Source organism: Camelina sativa, chromosome 16, assembly GCF_030686135.1.
Source record: "Camelina sativa cultivar CO46 ecotype springtype chromosome 16, ASM3068613v1".
Classification (NCBI taxonomy): Eukaryota; Viridiplantae; Streptophyta; class Magnoliopsida; order Brassicales; family Brassicaceae; genus Camelina; species Camelina sativa.
In genome coordinates, this window is record NC_141895.1 from 184,478 (window position 1) to 208,025 (window position 23,548).

The following is a 23,548-nucleotide window of genomic DNA, read 5'->3' on the forward strand; positions in this document are numbered from 1 at the left end:
ACAAATGTATTAATTAAATATTGGGCATGAAAGTTATTTCTAATACTTGTAAAATTGGGCTTCTTAGGTCTTTTAGTTTGATCATCTCATACCCTTCAATCTTATTCTCGAGTTTTCTTCTTCCTGAGTGAGTGAACAAATTTTTTTCCCCTCAGACAACTTCCAGTCGGTTGATCTAAATTCCAGATTTTCTCAAGCTCTCAACGTATGATTCGTAATTCATAACTTTTACTCAGATTCACCACATCTAAATTCAGGCAAATCATTTCTGGTTATATACAAAAGCGGGAAAGGAGAGAAGATTCATTTAGTCGAATCGACTCCAAGATGTGTGTGTTCGGGTAGACTAATCCGGGAATTGGCGAAATCGATTTTCACCCAAGAATTATAAGACACTGGTTAACCAATTCAATTGGGTTGGTAAGTTGTCTATGATTCGAAATTGCTTCAATTTTAGATTCTTAAACTTTAATTGATATAAACACTTTCTCTACTGTTGTTATATGTATTCAAATATCCTCCGAATACTATGTTTTTGATTGGAAGTGTTGCTTTATTTGTAAGAGGGAAAACTGATTGTTTTTCTTGTTTTCGAGAACGCATCAGGGTTTCAATTGATGACTATTTTCATTTGTAGACCGATTTAGGACCAAAGAGAGGAAAAATGAAAGGTAAGCTCCTATAACAAATTTTTGTTTTGAATTCAACATTGGTTCTTTGCAAATGTGTAAATATTCATCAAGGAGATATATTAAGATGGCAAATTTTTGGAAGATTTGAAATGATATAGCTAGGGTTCCAAAAGTTGTTCACTAATACGAATATAATGCTCTGTTTATGTATCAGCTTCGATTCGATTGTGAGGAGAATATCGCATTTACAGTTTGTGTGTCAAGTTATTCATATCAGAGTAGGAGATTTAGAAGAATACAGTTAACATGTAAGTATTTCTATATTCTAAAGGTTAGTTTATTTAACAATTAAATAGATTAAGATTCTATAATCTTCGTTATGTATTTTTAATAATAATAACATAATAAAAAAAAACTAATTCTTTGCTCATTTATTTTAGAATTCAACATGAAATGAAAACATACGAATAGGTAGTTAAAAATAAACAAAATGATTCTTCAGCAATGCAAAACACGCAAAAAATCAACCTTCTAATAATCCTCTTGCCACACATGCTTCCTTGTACGATGGATATACAACTCCATCATATGTCCTCAGATCTTCGTCACTTATTGGCCCTTTAAGAAAACGAAAAAGTAGTTTGATGCATAAGTTACCTTTAAATTTACTTGAAATAGAAGTTGTTCTTCGATTGTTGATTGTCCTTTTCCTTCTGTCAAAACATTTTCCTTTAGGATTCCATGAAAAAAACACAGGGATCTCTTCGAAAGTGAGTTGTCTTGCAACTTCACAGTTTAGGTTTAGATCGAACCAAGCCTTAAACATTGGATCTTTGATATCTTTTTTTCTCTCGGTCTTAGTCATAATGAAAATTGAAAAGATTTGCTTCGGTGCTGATTCCTGGAATGTATAAGGTAAAGAATATATATAGTTGTAAATTTTTAGGGTTTTGATATTGCTATTTTTTTCGTAATTGTTCTACAGTACTTTCTTTCCTACATATTGGGTGTGAATATTCTCATATAACTAATACACCACAACAATAGGAAAGAAAGTATTCTAAAATATCAAGAGTATTACTAAGTACTGATTTTTTATTTAAAAATGTATTTGGAAATAAAACTGTGATATTAAAATATTTGAAATAAAGAACAAATATTTTTGTGTACATTATACTATTAGTTTTTTTCAGTGGTTTTCCAAATTTAAGGACTTTTGAAATCAAAATAAGCTTCAATTTAAACTTATCAATAAAAGTTATCAATATCATAAAATAGTGTGAATAAATGTTTTTAAAAAATGGACAGAAATAAATTTAATATGATCCTTCTTTTTATAAATTTTGAAAAACTTCCTTGAACACGACGTTCATTGTTTGTCTCTAAATCTGACCATCTTCGTCAACAATAAGAACTTTCAATCTTTTCTTAGATGTCACCCTAGATAGCGCCACATATAATTGCCCATGGGAGAATACAGGTATAGGCAAATATAATCCAACTTCATTCAATGATTGCCCTTGACTCTTATTGATTGTCATAGCAAAAACTAGAGCTATAGGAAATTGCCTGCGCCGCATTTTGAATGGTAGCTTCGTATCAGATGGTTTGATAAATGTCTGAGGAATCAACACCAAATCACCACTTCGGTCCCCAATAATAACATAGCTTTCAAAACATGATCATCCATCTGTGTAATTTGAAGCCTTGTTCCATTGCATAATCCACCTTTAGGATCTAGATTTCTCAACAACATAATAGGAGCTTCGACTTTTAATCTCAAATTATGATTTGGTAATCCTGACATTCTTATACTATTTAAGAAGTCAGGAGTGAATATCGGATTATCTGCTGAATCTAAATCAGTTGGATCGATACTATCACAACTAAGATAGCTTATCTCTTCACCTGCAGAACTATGAATTAGTCCCCAATGCATTTTAAATTTTTATAACTTAAAATGAACAACGATATAATGATATTTCTAATTAGTAGATAATATAATGAGAATGATAATCGTACCAGGTAATTTGTCAAGCATGATTTGATTGATAGTATTAACGTCTTCATTCCTCGGTGCTAAAATTGCCCTCTCTTGAAAAAATTTAGGATCCTTCTTCGTTTGCAACAACTTAACATCCCCATATATTGATCTACTGATTGCTTCTATGGGATCATCAACATATGTTATTAAAAACTCAGCAGGGATATCTATTACAGCCTCTCCATCATTCGGTTATGCAACTTTCCCATCTCCGACATCTAATATCCACTTTGAAAACTCCTCAATATGTTTTGCCTCAACTTCTGTTAAATTTTCGTTTAGTAGACGCATGTTCTTAGTTAGCTTCAATAACTTGCAATGCTCCTATAAATAAGATGCATTTAAGGACGACAAAACAATCTCTGCTCGTCCTGCACCATTAATCACATGTAGGATTTGTCTGAAATCTCCTCCAAAAACAACCACCTTACCACCAAAAGGCTTCTTGCATCCTTTTCAAATACAATTATTCAGGCTTCTATCCAATAATAATTTGTGTGCGTTATTTGCGTGATAAGGAGCTAATTTAGGGATGTTTTTAGTTTTCCGGTTGAAAGAAATCAATACCCATTAAGATTCTGAATCGTGATTACCCAATACCCAAAAAAAAATCGAAAAAACGTTGAAACCGAGTAAAGTCGGATCTAATTATCCGACTGTCTAATTTCGGGTTATTTCTTTTATTTTGACCCGACCCAGTTAATTGTTAAGTCATATTTGACCTTGTTCTCTTTGTTTTAATGTTGTTGGCGTAGGGTATTTTCAGTTAAAAGGGAAGTTGTACTTCACTTTTATTATAGTAAGGATAGAGAGAAAAAGATATACTTAGACATGTTTGTTTCATGCTCATAAATGTTTTAGCCAAAACACGCATAATAAGTAATGTTTACTTTAAAAAAGTTTAATCAATCATAAACAAGACTGCATAAAATAAATAAATATAAAATATAAAATTAATCTAAAAGTTGTCTAAAAAATTGAAAACATCTTATATTATGATACAAGCAAAAATTTCTAAAACATCTTATATTATTATATTATTATGAACAGGGGGAGTATTAACTACTGCTAGCTAGTATTAGTATAAAACTGGTTTTGAAAAGAGCCCATATTGGCCCAATCTAGAAGGGGATGGTAATTAATGATATAATCACATAAAATCGCAAAGATGAGATGGACCGACCGTTAGACGTTATCTTGTACAATAGCCGTTCATATCTCTATCTTCTGGTTCTCTGAGGATCATAAAAAGAACAGACTACAAAACAAAGTCAGACCAAACAGAGCAAGGTCATCTTAACCCAACCAAAAGAAAAAAAAAAATGGCGGCTGTATCATCGTCCTCTCTGTTCTTCTCCTCAAAAACAACTTCTCCGATCAGTAACCTGCTGATCCCGCCATCTCTCCACCGCTTCTCTCTACCCTCTTCATCTTCCTCCTTTTCCTCTCTCTCTTATTCTTCTTCTTCTGCTTCTCTCTTCACATACTCTTTGAGAACTTATCGAAGGTCATCTCTTCAAGGGTTTACCGTTAAGGCCAGCTCCCTCGGTGAGAAGAAGAATGTGCTTATCGTCAACACCAACAGCGGCGGTCACGCCGTCATTGGATTTTACTTCGCCAAAGAGCTTCTCTCCGCCGGACATGGCGTCACCATCATGACCGTCGGCGATGAATCTTCCGACAAGATGAAGAAGACTCCCTTCACCCGATTCTCCGTAGGAGTTTACGAATGTCCCCTCTTTTTGTGAGTCTTTTTTTTTTAATCCGTAAGGTTCCGACCGATACATCTGTCTGTCTACATACAGGAAATTGTCAGCGGCGGAGGAAAGACCGTGTGGGGAAACCCGGCCGATGTTGCCAATGTTGTCGGAGGTGACACATTTGACGTTGTGCTTGACAACAATGGCAAGGATTTGGATACTGTTAGGTCTGCTTATTGATTCTTAGTATTCCATAAAAAAAGCCATTGCTTTTATTTTGAATTTCCCATTGATGATTTTTTTTTTTGCTGAACAGGCCAGTGGCGGATTGGGCTAAAAGCTCTGGCGTGAAGCAATTCTTGTTCATTAGCAGTGCCGGGATCTACAAGTCCACCGAAGAACCTCCTCACGTTGAAGGGGTAAAAAAACACAAACAACTTTTTTCTCAATTCTCACCACTTATGTCTCCTCCTTCTCCGATGTGCAGGACGCTGTCAAAGCTGATGCAGGTCACGTGTTAGTGGAGAAGTACTTAGCCGAAACTTTTGGGAACTGGGCATCGTTTCGACCACAGTACATGATCGGCTCTGGCAACAACAAAGACTGCGAGGAATGGTTCTTTGACCGTAAGTCTCTCAAACCCCCACTGATTGATGCTACACATCGACAAACACAAGTAAATATGGTAAATATTGTGTTCCCAGGGATTGTGAGGGACAGAGCAGTGCCAATCCCAGGATCAGGAATGCAGCTTACCAACATATCCCACGTGCGAGACTTGTCTTCCATGCTGACTTCTGCCGTGACCAACCCTGAGGCTGCCTGCTGCAACATCTTCAACTCCGTTAGCGACAGAGCCGTAACTCTTGACGGTATGGCCAAGCTCTGTGCTGCCGCTGCTGGCAAAACGGTTGAGATCGTTCACTATGACCCTAAAGCCATTGGGGTTGACGCCAAGAAGGCTTTTCCATTCAGAAACATGGTAAAACTAAACCCAATAAAAGCTCTTCTCCTCCTTCATTGATTGATTAGTTTTATAACCCTGTTATTGTATGGTCGCAGCATTTCTACGCGGAGCCTAGAGCCGCAAAGGATATATTAGGGTGGGAAAGTAAAACGAATCTACCTGAAGATCTCAAGGAGAGATTTGAAGAGTATGTGAAAATTGGAAGAGACAAGAAAGAGATGAAGTTTGAGTTAGATGATAAGATACTCGCAGCCCTCAAAACTCCAGTGGCCGCTTGATCAAAGGCCATTATGTTTCTTCCTTTGTAACTTCTACTGCAACCCTACCCTGTGCTCTCTTTTTTTCCGGCTTATATGAGATGGAGATTACTTAATCCAAAAGACCATTTGAATTCATAATCAAAAAAAGCAACAACAATTATGGTTTAGGAGCAGATAACAATTTCTTTTCAAAGGGAAATTGATTTGAAGACAGTTTAAGATCCTTACACACCTACTTCAATACGTTTATCATAGAGAGAGAGATTAAACTGAACCTACCTAGATAGCGACAAGAGCATCACATAACATGATTCTATTCCTCCTCTTGCTTGATTTTCAGACCTCCGAGTTTTGATTCCAGTTCGTTGTCTTCTTCGCCTTCCTCTTCTTCGCTTTCATCTTCAAAATCTTCTCCTTCAGGGTCATTGTCGTCCAAAAGACCAAGCTTGTCCGGACAGTCCTTGAACATATCATTTACCTCGTCAATACCTTCGTCAGATATATAGTTTCCATTAATGTTCAGCAGCTTGAAAGTGTGTTTCTTCACAAAAGTTTGTGCCAAGGCTCTTGCCCCAGCTCTTCTGATCATGTTGGTGCTCAAGTCAACTTCAAGTAACTGACCATGACCTTCTACTGCCTTTGCGATTAAGATAGACCCTTCGTCTTTGAGTTCATTCTCAGATAGATTCAGCTTTGAAAGAGACTGTTTTGAGGCGATGCAAGCTGCCAACTTTCCAGTGGAATTGACAGTAATATCGTTTCCAGCCAATTCTAGAACTTCAAGAGAAGGGGCGGACTTAAGTAGAGCTTCGGCAATCGCTTCTGTTCCCTCATCCTCCAAGTTCAGATAACTCATATAGATCTCAGTTAAATGAGTCAACACTGACAAAGTCTTGGCCAAGGCAATTCCACCTTCGACTCCAAACATGTTGTCACGAAGATCAAGTTTCTTCAAGTGGGTACAGTGTTCGAGTGCTTCAGCCAGCGCAACACCACCTTCTGAACCAATCCTTGTAGATGAACACCGGAAGTCTTCCAAAGATGGACACTGCCTGATAATCTCAGCAATGGCAATAGCTCCTTCATCTCCTGTCATGTTGTTATGGAAGTGAAGAACCCTGATTTTGTCAGTAGAAGGAAGTAGCTCACGAACTGCTCTTGCAGCATCCTCTGAAATGCCATCATTCATCAGATAAAGCTCCTCTAAGTCATGCTGAGACTTGATGAGAGAAGCAAACGCTCTAATTCCTTTTTCACCAAGAGCATTGTCCGAGAGATCCAAAAACCTAAGCTTAGAACCCTCCAAAGCAGATGAAAACATATTCATGGCTTCAAGTGCTTCAGCCTCTGGACGTCCTGCAACAACATCGGAGAGATCCACTTCAGTGAGCTGATCCTTGATGGAAGACAAAACAGTGGCAGCAAACTTGGCTGCTTCGGAGCCAAAACTCCTGTTGCTGAAACGGATCTTGGTAAAGGAGTTATGCGGGTCAGTCAAAGGCCTCAAAAGCTCACGTGCCTCGTCTTCATCAATGAATGCTCTACGGCCACATGATATATCAAACAAGACATCCCCAGTCTGCTTAGCCGAAACATCAGATTCTTCCTGTGGACCTCGCTTGATGACATCAAGCATGAGCTTACTGGATTCTTTAGCGTAGACCTGAACAGCAGAAGTGCCATCACCATCAGGCTCGTTCTGGAAGTGTTTGTTGGCGGTAGCAAAAGCCAAGTCTTCAATACGCTTGGCATCATCCTCAGCCTCTTGGAGACTCAAAAGACCGTACTTTCTGGAGAAGATGGAAGGGGTGGTGATGTTCTTGGTCATGCGCTCGACAAGCATCAGGCGGGTACTCTTACTGGGTGGCCACATCTTGACAGACAAAACACGGTTCTGCGTGGTTTTAACTGAATGATCCATGGTGCTTGCTTCTGGGATTTCAAGACAAAAGGAAAACATTACTCAATGAATCTGACATATACTTAATTCAAATTTCAAAAACAAAAAAAGAGAGGTTACGATGAAGATCCAGTCGAAAACGAAGACGGCATTGAAGAATCTAACTACATTTCCAGATGATTGTCAATAATACTAGAAAAGAGCATTTCCTAAAACTAAGGGTATAGATATAAACCCTAAAAATCAACATATGACAATGCGAAAGAGAAGTAGAAGAAACCTAATAGCGAGTGGAGAAGATGCGATAAAAGGATTAATGAAAATGAGAGAAGGAAGAAGACGGTACGTACCTGGGGGATCGAATTGGGGTTCTCTCTCTCTCTCTCTCTGCGACTACCACTACTTTGATGCCCACAATAAACGAAGCGGAAAGGAGAAATAAAAATAAGAAAAAAAGGTGAGATTTTTGTTTAAGAGAAGCGTGATTAAGAAGCAGAGTGAGAGAGAATCATTGATCCGCGTGACGGTAATGATGCCTGCCTTTCAAAATCAAATTTCAATCTTTTTTTTTTCTTCTGACAATCCCCAAAAACAAAACAAAACAAAACAAAACAAAACAATTTCAGGCATATTATTTTGAAAGAGAGAGAGAGCCAAACCACGAAGATTAGGGTTTATGCAATGACAATAAAGCCCCTGAAAATATAGCCCATAGAAAAGCCCATTAATACATGTAAGGCCTTAAGAAAGCCCAGTCTTATTTATGTATTTTCCTCAACTTCAATAATTATGCGGCGTACCTTGCTAATAATAATATTATTAAACTACATAAAAAATGCCCAGTTTTTTTAATAATTAATTTTAGGTAAATGAAAAAGACAGGCAGAGATGATGGAGGAGACGGTGGGCCACCGTCGCCAGCTGTCTCACCGACGGTGAACTGTTGTCGGCAGTCGACGCCTCTCTCTCTCTCTCTCTCTCTCTCACTCCTTGCGTTTTGTGTTTGTTTTGTTTATTTTTCTTTAATTTATTAGATTATTTAAAAAGAATAAATTAAAAGGCAAATCATATCCCTAATAATAATAATGGAAAGTTTCCTTCTTCTTCACAAATCATAAATCACAATTCATCTCGCGAGCTTCAGCAGAGCAAGCAAAACAATGGAGAAGCGCCGGAGATAGAGAGAGAGAGAGAGAGAGAGAGAGAGAGAGAGAGATCTGTCATCTTCCCAATGTCGCCCGGCATTCTCTAGTCCAAGATTCTAACTTCTTCCTGCAGCCCACTTGTTTCTCTCGTAAGTTCCTTCTTTCACAATCTGATACTGTTGTTGTTCTTGATTTATTGCTTTTTACTCTTTAAGATTTGGTTTTGGTGGTTTTAGGAGTCTAATTTAGTGTGGGGTTGTTCTCTCTCTCTCTTATATCATAATCATAGATTGCTTTCTTTGTTAGTTTGTTCCCCAACTTCCCCATTCCTGCCTATGTCTATTGCAAAACCCTAACCCCCAAGATTGGCAAAATCTTTTTTTTTATGCATCATTATCCAAGTTACCATTTTTTATACCGTTTCTGATTATTTGCAGAGATATAGTTATGGCCTCTCTCCCAACGGATCAAGGTTTCATTGATTCGGATGTATACCTCAGATTAGGACTCTTATTAGAACATGGCAAACGTTTGAAAAAGCCACCCGCAGTTCTGTCTCGTCTCGCTTCATCTCTTGAGAGATCTCTCTTGCTCTACGATGACAACAAGTTACTACCGATGATGCTTCAATCCCCTGAAGACTCTGTTGTCACCGATTTTGATGGCTCATCTCCCCCTGAGATCACCATTTCACATTACTTGGATCGCATTTTCAAGTACTCTTGCTGCAGCCCTTCCTGCTTTGTCATTGCTCATATCTACACCCATCTCTTCCTCCAGAGGACCCGATCCCTTCTCAATCCCCTTAACGTCCACCGCCTTCTCATCACTTCTGTCATGTTAGCCGCTAAAGTCTTCGATGACAGGTAACAACATCTCATCTTTCATGCTTGCTGCTGCTTGTACGAACTAATTAAGCAGGGGGTTATGGATATGTAACTATAGATTCCTCCATCTGTAGTGCAAGTTTCTTTTACTTCTTCATCTCAAGTTCGTTTTAGTAGAGAGACTAGATTGCAACTTTAAGATGTGTGTAGTTGATGCCACAACATAGATTCATTGATCTCTCTGGTGTTGTGCAGGTATTTCAACAATGCATACTACGCAAGAGTTGGAGGTGTGAGCACGAGAGAGTTAAACAGATTGGAGATGAAGCTGTTGTTCACCCTTGACTTCAAGCTTCAGGTTGATCCTCAAACGTTTCACACACACTGTTGTCAGTTAGAAAAACAATACACCGACGGCTTCCAAATCGAGTGGCCGATCAAAGAAGCATGTCGTGCCAACAAAGAGACTTGGCAGAAGGGGACACCTGACTCACTCTGCTCTCAAACGACTGCTCGCTGATCATGTGGCAAGAGTAAGATAGGATTTTTTGTGTTTTGTTAGTGGTGATTCTTTTGCAAGATTGATTGATTGATTGATTGTGACACTTTGTGTAGTAGAAAAACTTTATTAAAAAAAACCTACGAGCTCATTCTTTAAGAGGCGGTTGTTATATATAGTTTCCATTGATACTGCTTAAACTAAATAGACCTACATCAAACGGCAACTATTTCCTCTGCTGCTACAATTCACATTAGCAACCGGAGGTTCTGCTGGTTTGCTGTTACAAAGAGCATGGTTGATCTTGGATGGTGGTTCAGCAGCAGTAACAGGAGCCACCACCACCTCAACATTACCACAAGCACCTGAACCACTGGCTCCTCCATCACCGCCATTGCTACTCTTGGAGTCAGAGGACGGTGGTGCAATCGGAGACGGTGAGTCCCGCGAGTGGTCGCTACTAGGATCATCATGTGACTCCTTGAACGTTATTTTAGTGACCCTTTTCTCGATGATCTCCATATGTTTGATTCCACGTACGTTTCTATCAACCAAGTCCTGTAGATGTAATGTCTGGTCAGAGCCGTCAAAGCTGCTGACGTGGACCTGACGTTGGCAGGTTGATGGCGTGGCGAGCGGAGGAGGAGTTGCCGCTGAAATATCTTTAGGATATTCTGGTTCAGGAGGTTCCCACAAAAGCTCAGCTCTTTTGCCGGCTTTAGCTGCCATTGCGATAAGCACTTGTGGGTCGATCTCACTGTTCACTTGTATCGTCCCCTCGTTTGCATTAACCTTTATCGAATGCACCCCTGTTCATATATGCACCATATTGCTAATTGATTACAATCAAATCGACTAAAATAGTGTTACTGCATATATAGCAGAAACGGTAAATATGTGCATAAGCACCTTCAACTTTAAGCATGGCTCGTTTAACCTTCCTCGCACATCCGGTGCAACAATTGGGTTCCAGTTTCAGAACACGAGTCTGCTGAATGCAAAAAAAAAAAATGATTTACCATATCAATCAAAATAAATATTATGATCGACGATGTACAAACAAGCCTTGGTCAATCGTAAAAGGTAAAATAAGGAAGGAACCCGAAGGAGTGGGGAATGATTTGAAGAAGGATGACTTTCCATTCTTAAAAATAATGCAGTATGTATTAAGAAACACAAACGAACTATATAACGATTCTTATATTATTTGTAACATCATAATAAATATATGTATGTGTTCTGATAGCCTTGTTAGTTAGTTTTGAATGAATTTACGCGAGTACTTTTGTCAGTATCTTATACGTGTGCTATCGATATATACAATGATCTCAGCATAAATCTTTAAAGCACGCATATATATCTTCAAGATTTCTTTATTGATCATCAATGATCTAAAGCACGATATGATAATTTCTTGGAAAATTATCTATCAAGCGTGCTGGCTTGATTTACATTTTCTATGGAAAAAAAAATAAAGTTAAAGTTGATTATGACATAAAAAAAATGTTGAGACTTACGAGTGAGATTAACCGTTAAAGTTTGGATAGCTACGCTAATTATTCTATTTTTGATTTGTCGCTATTTTCTCTTTACTTGCACTACAGTGTTTCCACATTTGGAGCAACAAAATTGCAGGTTGTATCTCTTACAATGTGAATTGGGCAAATGATTACTGAAAGAGAGAGATAACAAAAATAAAGTTAATGGGCAAGGTAGGCGTGACTGCCTTATTGGTCGTCGTATAATTTACTCTCTTTTTGTAATCATGGTGGAGTAATATATATTTTTTGACAAACGTGGGTGATGGGTTAACATCAATCAATCATTAGCCTTCTTATCCCAATTTTTTTTTTTTTTTTTTGTCTTTGTATCTATCATGAACATTATAGCATAAATTAAAGAAGTGAAAAAGCTGGTGGCCACGAGTACAATCGAGCGAACTAGCACGCACATATGCATCACTTACCAGCCTAAAAAAACTTTTTGATTTGATTTTTTTAACACCGTTACCAAGTTTATTGTTAGATGAAAAACAAACGACGTAATATATATCTAAGAGTTCTTATTTTCATTTAGTTTATGAATTACTCCACATTTTAAAGTGAATAAGAATGAGAAAGATATAGCGATTATATTAATTTTATCTTAGATTTAACTTAGTAGTAACATTTTATTGATTTTAGGTTGATATATTCATTCTTTGCGTTGGACCTCTGTTATGTAAATTGATTAATCGAATGCAACTTTCTAAAAATATAAAGAAAAATTCTGAATTGTGTTGTTAATCAACTGATAAGATAAGACAACAGAAAGCTAGGAATTTAAAATAAACGCATAAGCTGGCCGGTTTAGTCCACCAATTTGATTAACACTTATTCGATTATAAATAGATAAGCATATAATACCAGAAGAGTAGATTTAGTAAACTAATGTACCGATCGGACAATGTATTGGCATTGAAGTTTATGATCAGTGAAGAGTATCTAAAATATATATAGCTCTAGTAAAATTGTATAGTTAAAATACAAGACAGCTTTAGTTTAAAATTCCCTTATTTACATATTCCCGTGTTTTTTTTTTTTGGGGTATATAGGACTGGAGGAATCAGATACGTCCATGGACGTGTAGGAGCATGCACATTGCACACATTACCAAGCTCACAAGAAGCAAAATTACATTCCAATAGCTACGACTTGTCGCTGTAAGAATAATCTTTTTAATTAAAGGCCCTTTCTCATGCCATTATATTTCTGATCTCAAGTGAATAAATTATAATGTAAAAAATAAAAATAAAAATAAGGTTCTCTTTATAAGGTTTTGCCATCTAAAGATTTATACGTAAGTGGAAGAAGGAGTAATAAAGAGACGTTCCCGGGGGTCTTTGGCCATTGCAGGTCGACAAACAATTTTGCCTCTCCGTTTCATTAATGGACGGTCCAATAGAACCTTTATATTGTTTTGTTTGTCAAACTAGAACCTTTATATTATTCTACAAGAAATAAAAAGACTCTATGATAATATCAAAATATATAAGACATAGAATCACATCTGCATCACTTTTTCTTATGAAATTTAATAAAACTAGGGCATATAGAATATCTATATCTATATAATATTTACTAGACCGATCATAAGGAATCATCATACCCTAATTTTTATTGAGTGTAATTAATTTAATAATGTCAATTCATCTAAATTAATTGCCGAGTTTTCCAAGATAACTTGTAAAAGAATATTAAAAAACCAAAACTAAGCTTAATTTTCTCTTCATATAAAACACAATTCATTTTTTTGATAAAAAATGAGACTTCTTCTTAAAAATTTCTGCCTCGGATAAAATCATTTTTTTGCAATATAAATAAATAAATCGTATCTTAACCTCACATCAAACGTAATGGAAGTTTACATTTGATTGAGACATTATCAATATATATCATCTGCACTGCAGGCGTATCAAATATTTGGCTACAGCCTAAAATAAAAATAGAGGAGAATAAAGTAAAAGAGAAAAAAAAACAACAGGTTTTGACCAATGAAAAAAAGCGAGCCAACTTGTCCTCTTATATCATTCGTACAGTGTCCAATTTCAAGTGTGTGACCCTATATATATATAAATCATATCATTCATGCAAAGTCACCTGAACATTTCATAAGTAGATATACAAGCCTACCAAACATTTCAAAATATTTAGAAAACATCGAAGGTTTGTATTGCAAAGCTTGGATATATATACCATCATGATAATGAAGATATCTATGGCTATGTGCAAACAGCCATTGCCTCCTTCTCCGGCGTTAGACTTCCCTCCGGCAAGATTTGATCGCAATATGCTAACTCTAAACCCATACGGTCCAAAGGATAAAGTAGTGGTCATCATGGGTGCTACTGGGACAGGCAAGTCACGACTCTCCGTCGATTTAGCCACACGTTTTCGGGCGGCTGAGATCATAAACTCCGACAAGATCCAAGTCCACCAAGGCCTAGACATTGTCACCAACAAGATCACGAGCGAGGAGAGCTGCGGGGTACCGCACCATCTCCTTGGGGTCTTGCCGCCTGAAGCAGACTTAACCGCGGCGAATTACCGTCAGATGGCGAATCTCTCCATTGAATCCATCCTAAACCGTGGAAAGCTTCCAATCATCGTTGGAGGTTCCAACTCTTACATGGAAGCTCTAGTGGACGACGAAGACAAACAATTCAGGTCGAGATACGACTGTTGTTTCCTATGGGTCGACGTGGCGCTTCCCGTTTTGCACGGGTTCGTGTCTGAGAGAGTTGACAAGATGGTGGAAAATGGAATGGTTGAGGAAGTTAGAGAAATTTTTGACTATTCGGATTCGAATTACTCGAGAGGGATCAAGAAAGCAATCGGAGTTCCAGAGTTTGACAGGTTTTTTAGGAATGAGCAGTTCTTGAATGTGGGAGACAGAGAAGAGCTGTTAAGAAAAGTGGTCGAAGAGATAAAGAGGAATACCTTTGGGTTGGCTTGTAGGCAGAGAGAAAAGATCGAACGGTTGAGAAAGGTGAAGAAGTGGTGCATTCAGAGATTGGATGCCACTCCGGTCTTCACAAAACGAAGGTCCAAGATGGATGCTGACGTAGCATGGGAGAGGCTTGTGGCTGGACCAAGCACCGTTGCTGTGTCGCGGTTTTTGCTGAACATTGCCAGCGGTCGACCGCTTGTGGAGGCTTCAACAGCGGTTGCGGCTGCCAGGGAACACGATATGTCGCGGTGTCTAGTGGCGTGATCAGTACTAACCACGTACGTAAAGATCGATCGATAAGGCTGGATTCGGAAATGCATGTGATTAACTTTTACGCCAAAAAGGTTTTTGAGTGATGATGACGTGGCAATTATCAGAAAAATATACACAAGACTAAAATGAGTGGGGGGAAATATACATATAAAATAAGCTAGAAAAATAAAGTTATATCTAGATATATATTATATATAAATATGCATGCATATCGTATATAGTATTGTCAGATACTGAAAATTTTGGCATAACTGTTATTCAGTATTATCATCTACTTTTTTTTGATGTAAGTGGGAATGCTATATTTGGAAAGTGAGGACTTACCCGCCTTGTAACAATTTGATTTTAATAATATAAACGACTAAGCTCTGAGTGGGGCTTATTAATATAGTTGGTACAATTTATAGTTATTGATGATACAATTTTGTTGTTTCTAAATAGGGAAATCTTATTCTTACCCGATATCAAAAAGAAGAATTGGAAAATCTTGACTGCACGCACATGTACATGCATATTCCGGAGTATAAGTTTATAGCTATAAACAATTGATACTGTCTAAACATGCTTTACAAAATGTTCAAATGGCACATAGATGATACATATTAAAGGAAGGAAGAAAAAAAAACTAATAGAAATTTAATTAGTATAGCAAGGACAAAAACTTGAAAGCCAATTACGTGTATTTCTTGTAGTAAAAAATGTTAGTTAGAAACTTGAAACTTCAAATGGTATGATATATACCATGAATAGAGTGTAAAAATATATTGTTTTTAAAAAATGATATTCGTGGTAAGGAAATCAGGAAACCTTCCAAAACATAAACCAGCTTGAGTGGGAACAAAAGAAGAAGAAGAATGAAGGAAGTAGTAGCACATTTAGCAATGACCGTACACAGTAGCACGCGCCTGAAAGCCGTACAGAGAAGGCGTTGACAAATTTGTGCAAATTATTCGAATCATGTGAGAGTGCCCACATCGCAACTTATCAATCTTCTTAGTTTTGTTTTTTTTCTTTCTTTTTAATATAATGCGTTCTTAATTGGAACCCATCCATTTTTATTTTGTTTTATATAAGGTTATTCTCTTTATGCCTCGTGTATGTGTAATTGGCGTCTCATAATGCTTTAGTAGTCTATCTAATGGCCGGCCCCCTCTCTCGCTCATTTTTGTTTATATCACCAAATTGCATTGCTAATGTTATATATATCTATATATTATATGTTTGGCAAACAAAATTCTATGGATAATAGTATTATCTTTCTTTTGGTATATCAAAAACGATATGTAGATGTGATTAATCCGTATATCTACTGTAAGTGGTTTTGAACTATATATATATAAGAGATATGTTCCATGAAAAAAAATAGATATGGAACAAAGTGCAAGAAGACAAATAACAACTTGCAGCAAGAAAAAAAAAAGGTTCGAGTAAAAGAATCACATCTTTTTTAGCATAACCCAAAAATTTAAATTCCAAAGATTGGTTTGGTCCCATCAATGCGACTTATGTAATAAAAAGTAAGATTCCAATGAATCTCCATCCTCCTTTGTTTAATATATATCATCATCATCTTTTTTTTTTTTTTTGTCATCTGTATTTTATTATTGAATCCAAAAAAAGATCCCAAGTTAACATTACAAGAGGCAACAGACAATTGGATGTTCTCGCGATCATTAGACGACGGACTACTGAATGTCCCCGCGGTCTTTAGCCGAAAAAAGGGAAACAAAGATACAAATTAAAATTAAACATAATACACAAATCTAACAAGCAAAAGTCTTGGTAAAACTGAAAACTAAGCTCTATAATTGAACAATAGCATGAAAGACTCTTACATAGCTTCCCTATAGAACCATTAAACATCGGGAGCACCGATAAAGCCGGATAGCCTCACACCGAAACATCGGGAGCACCAATCATCTTCTAGTTTTTTGTTTTTGTTTATTAGTAAGTAATACTACTACTCCATATATTATTTCTGTTGTCAACTGAAATTGCACTATATAGAAGAATTGATTCGGTTAAATTATGTCAAACGTAAAAAAATTTATATGTTAGTACTCTAGGAGACGACGTCCTTAAAAATCACCAAACGATCGATAGTAGCTAGTTTACTTACCCAAGTCCCACTCAGTGGCCAATTTTAATAAACGGGCCTGAAACAAATTTTAGAAAACTGCGATGTATAATTAAATATAAGCCTATAATAATCTCAATGCACTGCAAATTTCGGCCCATATGGAATGGAATACGAAGCAAGCGCCTACAGAGCCCAGAGCCCAATGGTGTTCACGACACCTGACTGAATGGTTTGGTTTCTTGACTTATATGACCGGTGAACGTACAACAATTAAACTAAACGGCGTGAATTAGAAAGAACTTAAATGACAACTAAGATGAAAACAAAGGTGCAGGGGTCTTGATTTTATCAAAGAAGACATGGCAGTATATATAGTTTTTAAAGAAAGGGAAGAGAATCAGCGAATGAATCGGCCTCCACAGACGAAAGTGACTATGCAGGACTCATCCACAAAGACTGTGTAGTTATGAATAGGTTTGGCTAGCAATGGCGGAAGCCGAACCAGAAGGTCGCACACGCACTCGTTATCCATTTGCTTCAACCATTTGCAGCACTCTTGTTGCGCAAATGTCTCTGCTCTGTGTCGATGATGGTGGTGGTGGTGATGGCGGCGGTGCCGGCGGCGGTGACGATCGTGGCTGTTGTCGTCGTTGTTGTGATGGTCGCCGTCATGATCATGGTCGTGATCGTGGTCATGGTGGTCACGGTCATGGTCACGGTCACGGTCATGGTCATGGTCATGGTCATCGTGATCACGGTCATGATCGTGGTCATCGTCATCGTCATGATCGTGGTCATCGTCATCGTGGTCATGGTCATCGTCATCATCGTGGTCATCGTCATGGTCGTGGTCACGGTCGTGGTCATGGTCATGGTCATGGTCGTGGTGGTCATGGTCAGGAGGTGGGGGAGCGATGGGAGGAGGAGGAGGGGTAATGGGTGCAGGTGGTGGGACTGTGTTCATTGGGAGATGGGAGCAGGCGTAGTTAGCCAGGGCGTATTGGGAAGCGCATAGTGGACGTGGTGGTGGGATCTGAATGACTCTCTGGCCTCGTGTGAGAGAGGAGAGAGCGAGAGCCAGAGTAGCTGCAAGAAAAAGTGTATCCATGGAGAGAGTGTGCATGTGTGTGTGTGTGTGCGAAGAGAGAGATCTTAGGTGAGTCTCTTTATATTATTTCAAATTCGTCGAGGAAGGCGCAAAGATGGTTGCAGAATGATTTTAGGTGATATTGAGTTATCCATTTTATTTGCGTGACTTTGATGTTAGGTTGCTTGTAGAGCTTTCTTTTAGGATGGTGTTTCACTTTGGTACAAACAACAACAGCAACAACCAACAGGACCTGTTCCAAATTCCACAACCAAATTAAAATTACTAAACTACAATTCAATAAGCTGCAACTCCAAATGCGTGACAAAAGAAATGTGATATAAGACATACTTGATTCATCAAAAGAAAACACATGCGAAGAAGAGAAAAGTTTCTTGATTAAGATCCGAAAAGATGATATACTCAAAACGAAGAACGGTTTGTGAAAATATACTCAAAACGAAGAACGGTTTGTGAATATGTATCATTTTGGTCACTGAAACTTGAGATGGAGAGGAAACAAGTGAATGATTGAGACAGATGATGATTAACATTTGATTATTTCTCTTCTTATTAGCCAAAACTCACAAACACCCTAACGAGTAGTAACGACCAAACCAGGCCAATTAAGAAGTATATGCCTAGATAAAGAAAAACAGAGGACATTTTCCAAAGGCTTGTTTGTTGATCGTTAGCTAATCACAGAGAGGCTCTATGGGTTCATTGCTTTTCCCTGCTAACAACAAGTCCCTATCTTTCTGAACTTGTTCCCTCTGTAGTTTCAGCCTATCTTTCCTTTCTTGCCATCCATCCTCTAATAAACTGAGGAAGTTATCCTTGATAGCAAGCAAAGGATCTCTAACAACAAGCTCATCGTCTTTATAAGCTTCTCTCAACACAGCAGTCTTGATCCCTCCTTTGAGCGACAAGTAGAAAATACCTGAATGGCGGGTGAAAACAGTGGAGAAGGCGTTAGAAAACCTGAATTCATCGCAGAACTTGCCAAGCGTAGGGACAGGGACCCTTTTCAACAGAGACAGAGAGAGCAACTCGTGCACAAGACCAACAGTTCGTTTCTCCATTTCCTTAGACGCTTGGTCTAAATGAGACACATCTTGATATGGTGATATGTAGTCTTGCTCTAACCAGTCCCTAGTCCACTCTCTCATCTCCTTCCTCAGGAAAAACCCAGACGGCAACTTCACATTGAAATTGGGGCGAACCCTGACACCGGTTTTGAGGGTCTCTTCTTCTGCTCTCAGCTCGATCGTAGACTTGGCGAAATCAGGGTTCCAAGAGACGAGCTCCAGAAAGGAGTTACCTTGTTCAGGCAAACCCTTAAGCCTGAAATAATTTGGGTATTTCTGAACCAAATTCACCAGAAAATCATTGGGAAACCCAAAATCCCTCTTCACGTGAACAAGCTTATCAGCAGAGATGACCTTATCTTTGGCCATCATAAGCAATTTGCAGAGCTTGGAAACAAGAAAGGGCTCGTTCTCGGCGTAAATCCTCTGTTCTTGGTCGAGGAAAGCCCTGAGACGAGGCGTGGCGCGGATGAATTGAACGAGGTCAGACTTGGGTTTGATCCGATCGTAGTAGATTTCGAACAGAGAAGGGTTCATATCAACAAAGCTCTTAGCTTTGAAAGTGAGGCGTAACCTCTCGCGGCGTTTCTCGAGGTATCTGAGAGGGATGACTTGACCTGGTTCGTTGAGCACTTCTTTCACCACACGAGCACACTGCTTGTAACGCTTGTCTTTCTCGATTGCTTCGTCTAGCCTCGTGTCTTTCTTCCACACCACTTTCAAGCTCGATATCGATCTGATGATTCCAATCCCTAAACTTGGATTTTTCTTGAGAGATTTTATGATTTCGTAAGAACTGGTTAAGCTTCTTCTCAACAACACCATTTCCTGATTTCTGATTTCGATTTCGATTTCGATTTCAGGAGAAAAACAAAATTAGCCCTTATCATCAAAACAATTTCTAAAATCCCTTCAACGATAAAAATTCTCAAATCCCCTCAACCGTAAAAAGATAATATTAACTTTAATAAAAGTTGCTAAAAGTTAAATATAATTAAAGGTTAAATATAATTAAATCAGCAAGTGTTTCCCGTCCCCTCAACTTTCCCCCGTCCCAAATTTCTCATTATGCCTCAACTAAAAAATAGAATTGGCTATAACATAACCTCGATTAGATAAATTAAGATGCTACAAATTCCAAAAATGCATTAATGTTTGCGCAGATAAAATAAAGAGAAAGAAAATTGTTGAGTCGACCTTTCATTAGTTGCGATGTCTAATTATTAATTTGTGGAATAGCTAGGTAGGTCGATTATTCACAAAATAAACCCATCAAAATGATTAATGTGAATGATCTATATGTTGTTGACTGAACTAAACAAAAAGCAAAAGAAAATGATTTGACAAGTAAAGAAGGATGATGATGAATGCATCAAAGAGTGGTCAAGCGCTCCTTCACGTACACCTTTTTCTAATATCGTACCCTCTCTTTCTTTAATTGTCTGCCACGTCTCTCTCTCTATCGTCGTTCACAAACAGAGCACGTGTGAATGATACGCCAATTATAATTGATGCATTACCGATGCAAAAAGTTCTCACTTAACACATGAGACATATTTTAGTATTTATCGTAACTGTAGTCTGTACCAAGTAAATGACGAGATCTTTCAGACTTCTAGACTAAAAAAATGTCATTTAAAAGTTCTTAAACTATTGTTAATAAACAGGTATTGGTACTTTATAAGAAATTCTGCTCATAGTTGGAAAATAATACTAAGACGAAACTATTGACGTGCTTTTGAGTGAAAATAATTAGTGTTTTGTAAACTTGCTGGTTGATGAATAATCTTAGACAGTTTTGTGTAATCTTGTTGTTTCTATATATTTATTCATAAATTTATTTACTGAGACTCTGGGAGATATATATCTTTGATCAAATTTCACAATAAGAAATTGTTTGTACCGGGAATTACACAGTTTAAACAAATAAAGATTTTGTGGGAAAGAGCAAGCAAGTTCTTTTATTAATCGGGGAAAACGTGAAATCGTCACTTAAAACGAGTCGAGATAGAGCTTGTTAGTTCACAAGCGAACTAGCAAGCTTAAAGGGACGAACTGAAAACAAGAATGAATTATACGAAAGACAATAGCAGTTTTCGATGCAAAGTGTTGCTCTGTAGGTATTGTCTGCGGGTCCGGGGTCCTTTCTCCAATAGATGTCTCGAGCTATTTATAAGCGAATGTAGAGTTAGAACACTCTAGGGTTTTCTGTGTGAAATCCCGAGATTGTCCTCCGAGGTTGGCCCATTTCCTTCTATCTCTGGTGAGTCTTTGTTGGGCCGAGTTGGCATATGGGGCAAAGCCCATATCCAACAATAGTCCCCCCCTTAGTCCGGCGAGCGAGATATTTCTGCGATCGGCGGGCGTACTTTGAGTCTTAACATATGCCTGCTCGGCGTTAGGCGTTCCAGACTGCTTCAAGAAGATCTAACTTTGTGTGGTGATGGTTAAAGCGACAGTTTTTGTTGAGCTCGGAGCTCGTTCTGATGTTGTATGCGTTGAGTGTGTTGTTCTGGAGCGCGAAGCTTGTATGAATGTTATGTGTCTTGAGCACGTCTTTGCGGAGCGTGGAGCGTTGAGCGTGGATCTCATCTAGATGTTATGCGCCTTGAGCACGTTTTTACAGAGTGTAGTGCTTGATAATGGATCTGCAATGGTTGAGGACGGAGTTGCCGCACATAGTTGGTAACCAAGGATCAAAGAAATTGAGCCAGACCGGCATGCGGAGATTGAGGTCGGCGAGCTTGAGATTGAGGTCGGCGAATGAGTTTGAGGTCTCCGAGATTGAGGTCGGCGAGCGAGAGAGTGAGATTGAGGTCGCCACCGAGAGTGAGATTAAGTTCGGCGCTGAGAGTGAGATTGAGCTCGACGCCGAGAGTGAGATTGAGATCGGCGCCGAGAGTGAGATTGAGCTCGGCTTAAAGGGAGATCACTGTCGTTGAGGTTGAGATCGTCGTCGTCAAGATTGAGATCGCCACCGAGAGTGAGATTGAGGTTTCCACCGAGAGTAAGACTGAGGTCGGCGAGAGTGAGATCGTCGTCGTCGAACGGGGTCGAAAGGTGAAGAGAGGTCGGCGGACAAGGATTGATGAGTGCTGAGGTTGGTTTTTGCGAGATCGACGGATTGAGGTCGGCGGGACGCTGCGCGATGCCGCGGAGTTCGGCAAATCCTCATTCCAGGTCGGCGCTTGTCCTACCATTGGGGCGAGCTCCGACGTCAACTCCTAAGATGGGTGTTCATGATGTGCGCTCGCATTCCACGTCCTCTCATGGGAGCGAAAAGGATAGTGCGGGAGAAGGTTTTGAGGTCAGTACCAAGCTGGAGGTAGGCATAAAACTGGAGCTCGGCACCAAACTTGAGGTAGGCGCCAAGCTGGAGGTCGGCACCGAAATTAAGGTAGGCACCTAGGTAGAGGTTGGCATCAACCTTGAGGTAGGCACCAAGCTGTAGATTGGCGCCAAGCTGGAGGTTGGCACCAAGCTGTAGGTAGGTGCCAAGAGACTCGAGTGTGAGAGCGTCGAGCGTGAGAGTGTCGAGCGTGAGAGCATCGAGCGTGAGAGTGTCGAGCATGAGAGCATCAAACGTGAGAGCGTCGATTGTGAGGGCGGCGAGCATGAGAATGGCAAGCGTAAGAGAGTTAGCGTGAGAGCGTTTGACTGTGAGGGCGTCGAGCATGATAGTGGCAAGCGTGAGTGAGTCGTGCATGAGAGCGTTTGACTGTGAGGGCGTCGAGCATGATAGTGGCAAGCGTGAGTGAGTCGTGCGTGAGAGTGGCAAGCGCGAGTGAGTCGACTATGAAGGCGTCGAGCATGAGGGCGACATGCATTTGAGCGTATGTTTGATATGCAACAAGGCTTTGTGCTTTACTGGAGTAAAGTGGTAGGCGAGACGGACTCGCCATACCTTTAGGTGTGGCTTTTGTGTCCGGCTTATTCTGTTGGTGTTTAGGGTTGGCAAGAACTTGCAAGCCGGAGCTTGGCTTATTAGTCCATGCGCCCTCAAATTAGTGCGAGACTTGCTCGGCTTTTTGCTTGGTTTCGAGATGTATTTTACGGGGCGAGACGTCTCTCGGCTTATCTTGTTACGTGTTTCGAATACCAAGTTTTAGGTTGGTAGTTGAGATGAGCTCGTCGTACCTTTTAGGTGCGGCCCTGGTGTCCGGCTTACCCTGTGGGTGTCCCGAGGTCGGCAAGAGTGTGCAAGTAAGAACTTGGCTTATTCAAACTTGACCGCCTGCTAGCTGAATGCGAGACTGGGCTCGGCTTTTTTTTGTGCGGATTATTTCACCGCTGCATCCATGTGGAACGCGTTTTTAATCGAACACCTGGCCAGGGTGACGATGTAGAAGCTGGACACTCGTTAAGACGGACTCGTTCGAGAGAGCTTATTTGACTTAGAGTACTCTTGCGAGTGTAATTTTTTTTTGTAAATGACTTCTTTTGAAGAGTTTGGTAAGTCGACAATAATCCGACTCCTACGTGGGTGGTTTGTCGTTGGATTGATGATCGGCTTGCAGGTAGTAGAGACGAGCTTGGTAAGTCGACAACATAGATAAGT

The 23,548-nt window shown here is 39.2% G+C and overlaps 7 protein-coding genes across 7 annotated transcripts; 3 read left to right on the forward strand and 4 right to left on the reverse strand.

The window, feature by feature from the left end:
* The first annotated feature begins 3,816 nt into the window (after window positions 1-3,816).
* LOC104749000 (chloroplast stem-loop binding protein of 41 kDa a, chloroplastic) lies at window positions 3,817-7,718 on the forward strand. Its single transcript, XM_010470580.3, has 6 exons — window positions 3,817-4,391; window positions 4,482-4,603; window positions 4,693-4,795; window positions 4,864-5,002; window positions 5,081-5,358; window positions 5,439-7,718. The coding sequence occupies exons 1-6, from the start codon at window positions 3,999-4,001 to the stop codon at window positions 5,619-5,621; spliced, it is 1,218 nt and encodes a 405-aa protein (XP_010468882.1). The 5' UTR covers window positions 3,817-3,998; the 3' UTR covers window positions 5,622-7,718.
* Window positions 5,713-7,524, reverse strand: LOC104749001 (RAN GTPase-activating protein 1). The gene has a single exon (XM_010470581.2). It carries the CDS (start codon window positions 7,522-7,524, stop codon window positions 5,917-5,919), a length of 1,608 nt encoding a protein of 535 aa, XP_010468883.1. The 3' UTR covers window positions 5,713-5,916.
* Window positions 7,719-8,329: 611 nt separating the features above from the next.
* Window positions 8,330-10,133, forward strand: LOC104749002 (cyclin-U3-1). Its single transcript, XM_010470582.3, has 3 exons — window positions 8,330-8,797; window positions 9,086-9,514; window positions 9,731-10,133. Exons 2-3 carry the CDS (start codon window positions 9,096-9,098, stop codon window positions 9,993-9,995), a joined length of 684 nt encoding a protein of 227 aa, XP_010468884.1. The 5' UTR covers window positions 8,330-8,797; window positions 9,086-9,095; the 3' UTR covers window positions 9,996-10,133.
* Window positions 10,088-10,959, reverse strand: LOC147924980 (uncharacterized). Its single transcript, XM_087491311.1, has 2 exons — window positions 10,884-10,959; window positions 10,088-10,783 (listed from the first exon to the last, which is right to left on the reverse strand). The coding sequence occupies exons 1-2, from the start codon at window positions 10,897-10,899 to the stop codon at window positions 10,185-10,187; spliced, it is 615 nt and encodes a 204-aa protein (XP_087347437.1). The 5' UTR covers window positions 10,900-10,959; the 3' UTR covers window positions 10,088-10,184.
* Window positions 10,960-13,570: 2,611 nt separating this feature from the next.
* On the forward strand, window positions 13,571-15,125 carry LOC104749004 (adenylate isopentenyltransferase 3, chloroplastic). The gene has a single exon (XM_010470584.2). The coding sequence runs from the start codon at window positions 13,713-13,715 to the stop codon at window positions 14,724-14,726; it is 1,014 nt and encodes a 337-aa protein (XP_010468886.2). The 5' UTR covers window positions 13,571-13,712; the 3' UTR covers window positions 14,727-15,125.
* A 1,776-nt stretch (window positions 15,126-16,901) lies between these two features.
* Window positions 16,902-17,959, reverse strand: LOC147924981 (uncharacterized). Its single transcript, XM_087493479.1, has one exon. It carries the CDS (start codon window positions 17,936-17,938, stop codon window positions 17,213-17,215), a length of 726 nt encoding a protein of 241 aa, XP_087349605.1. The 5' UTR covers window positions 17,939-17,959; the 3' UTR covers window positions 16,902-17,212.
* Window positions 17,960-18,446: 487 nt separating this feature from the next.
* On the reverse strand, window positions 18,447-20,330 carry LOC104749006 (protein WHAT'S THIS FACTOR 1 homolog, chloroplastic). The gene has a single exon (XM_010470586.3). It carries the CDS (start codon window positions 19,813-19,815, stop codon window positions 18,598-18,600), a length of 1,218 nt encoding a protein of 405 aa, XP_010468888.1. The 5' UTR covers window positions 19,816-20,330; the 3' UTR covers window positions 18,447-18,597.
* Between the last annotated feature and the right edge of the window lie 3,218 nt (window positions 20,331-23,548).

Excerpts from the sequence above, each read along its gene's own strand:
- LOC104749000 (XM_010470580.3), top strand. The coding sequence starts at position 3,999 with ATGGCGGCTGTATCATCGTCCTCTCTGTTCTTCTCCTCAAAAACAACT. Across the intron at positions 4,604-4,692 it reads AAGGATTTGGATACTGTTAG|GCCAGTGGCGGATTGGGCTA; the intron begins GTCTGCTTATTG and ends TTTGCTGAACAG. Across the intron at positions 5,359-5,438 it reads CTTTTCCATTCAGAAACATG|CATTTCTACGCGGAGCCTAG; the intron begins GTAAAACTAAAC and ends GTATGGTCGCAG.
- LOC104749001 (XM_010470581.2), bottom strand. The coding sequence starts at position 7,524 with ATGGATCATTCAGTTAAAACCACGCAGAACCGTGTTTTGTCTGTCAAG.
- LOC104749002 (XM_010470582.3), top strand. The coding sequence starts at position 9,096 with ATGGCCTCTCTCCCAACGGATCAAGGTTTCATTGATTCGGATGTATAC. Across the intron at positions 9,515-9,730 it reads GCTAAAGTCTTCGATGACAG|GTATTTCAACAATGCATACT; the intron begins GTAACAACATCT and ends GGTGTTGTGCAG.
- LOC104749004 (XM_010470584.2), top strand. The coding sequence starts at position 13,713 with ATGATAATGAAGATATCTATGGCTATGTGCAAACAGCCATTGCCTCCT.
- LOC147924981 (XM_087493479.1), bottom strand. The coding sequence starts at position 17,938 with ATGCACACTCTCTCCATGGATACACTTTTTCTTGCAGCTACTCTGGCT.
- LOC104749006 (XM_010470586.3), bottom strand. The coding sequence starts at position 19,815 with ATGGTGTTGTTGAGAAGAAGCTTAACCAGTTCTTACGAAATCATAAAA.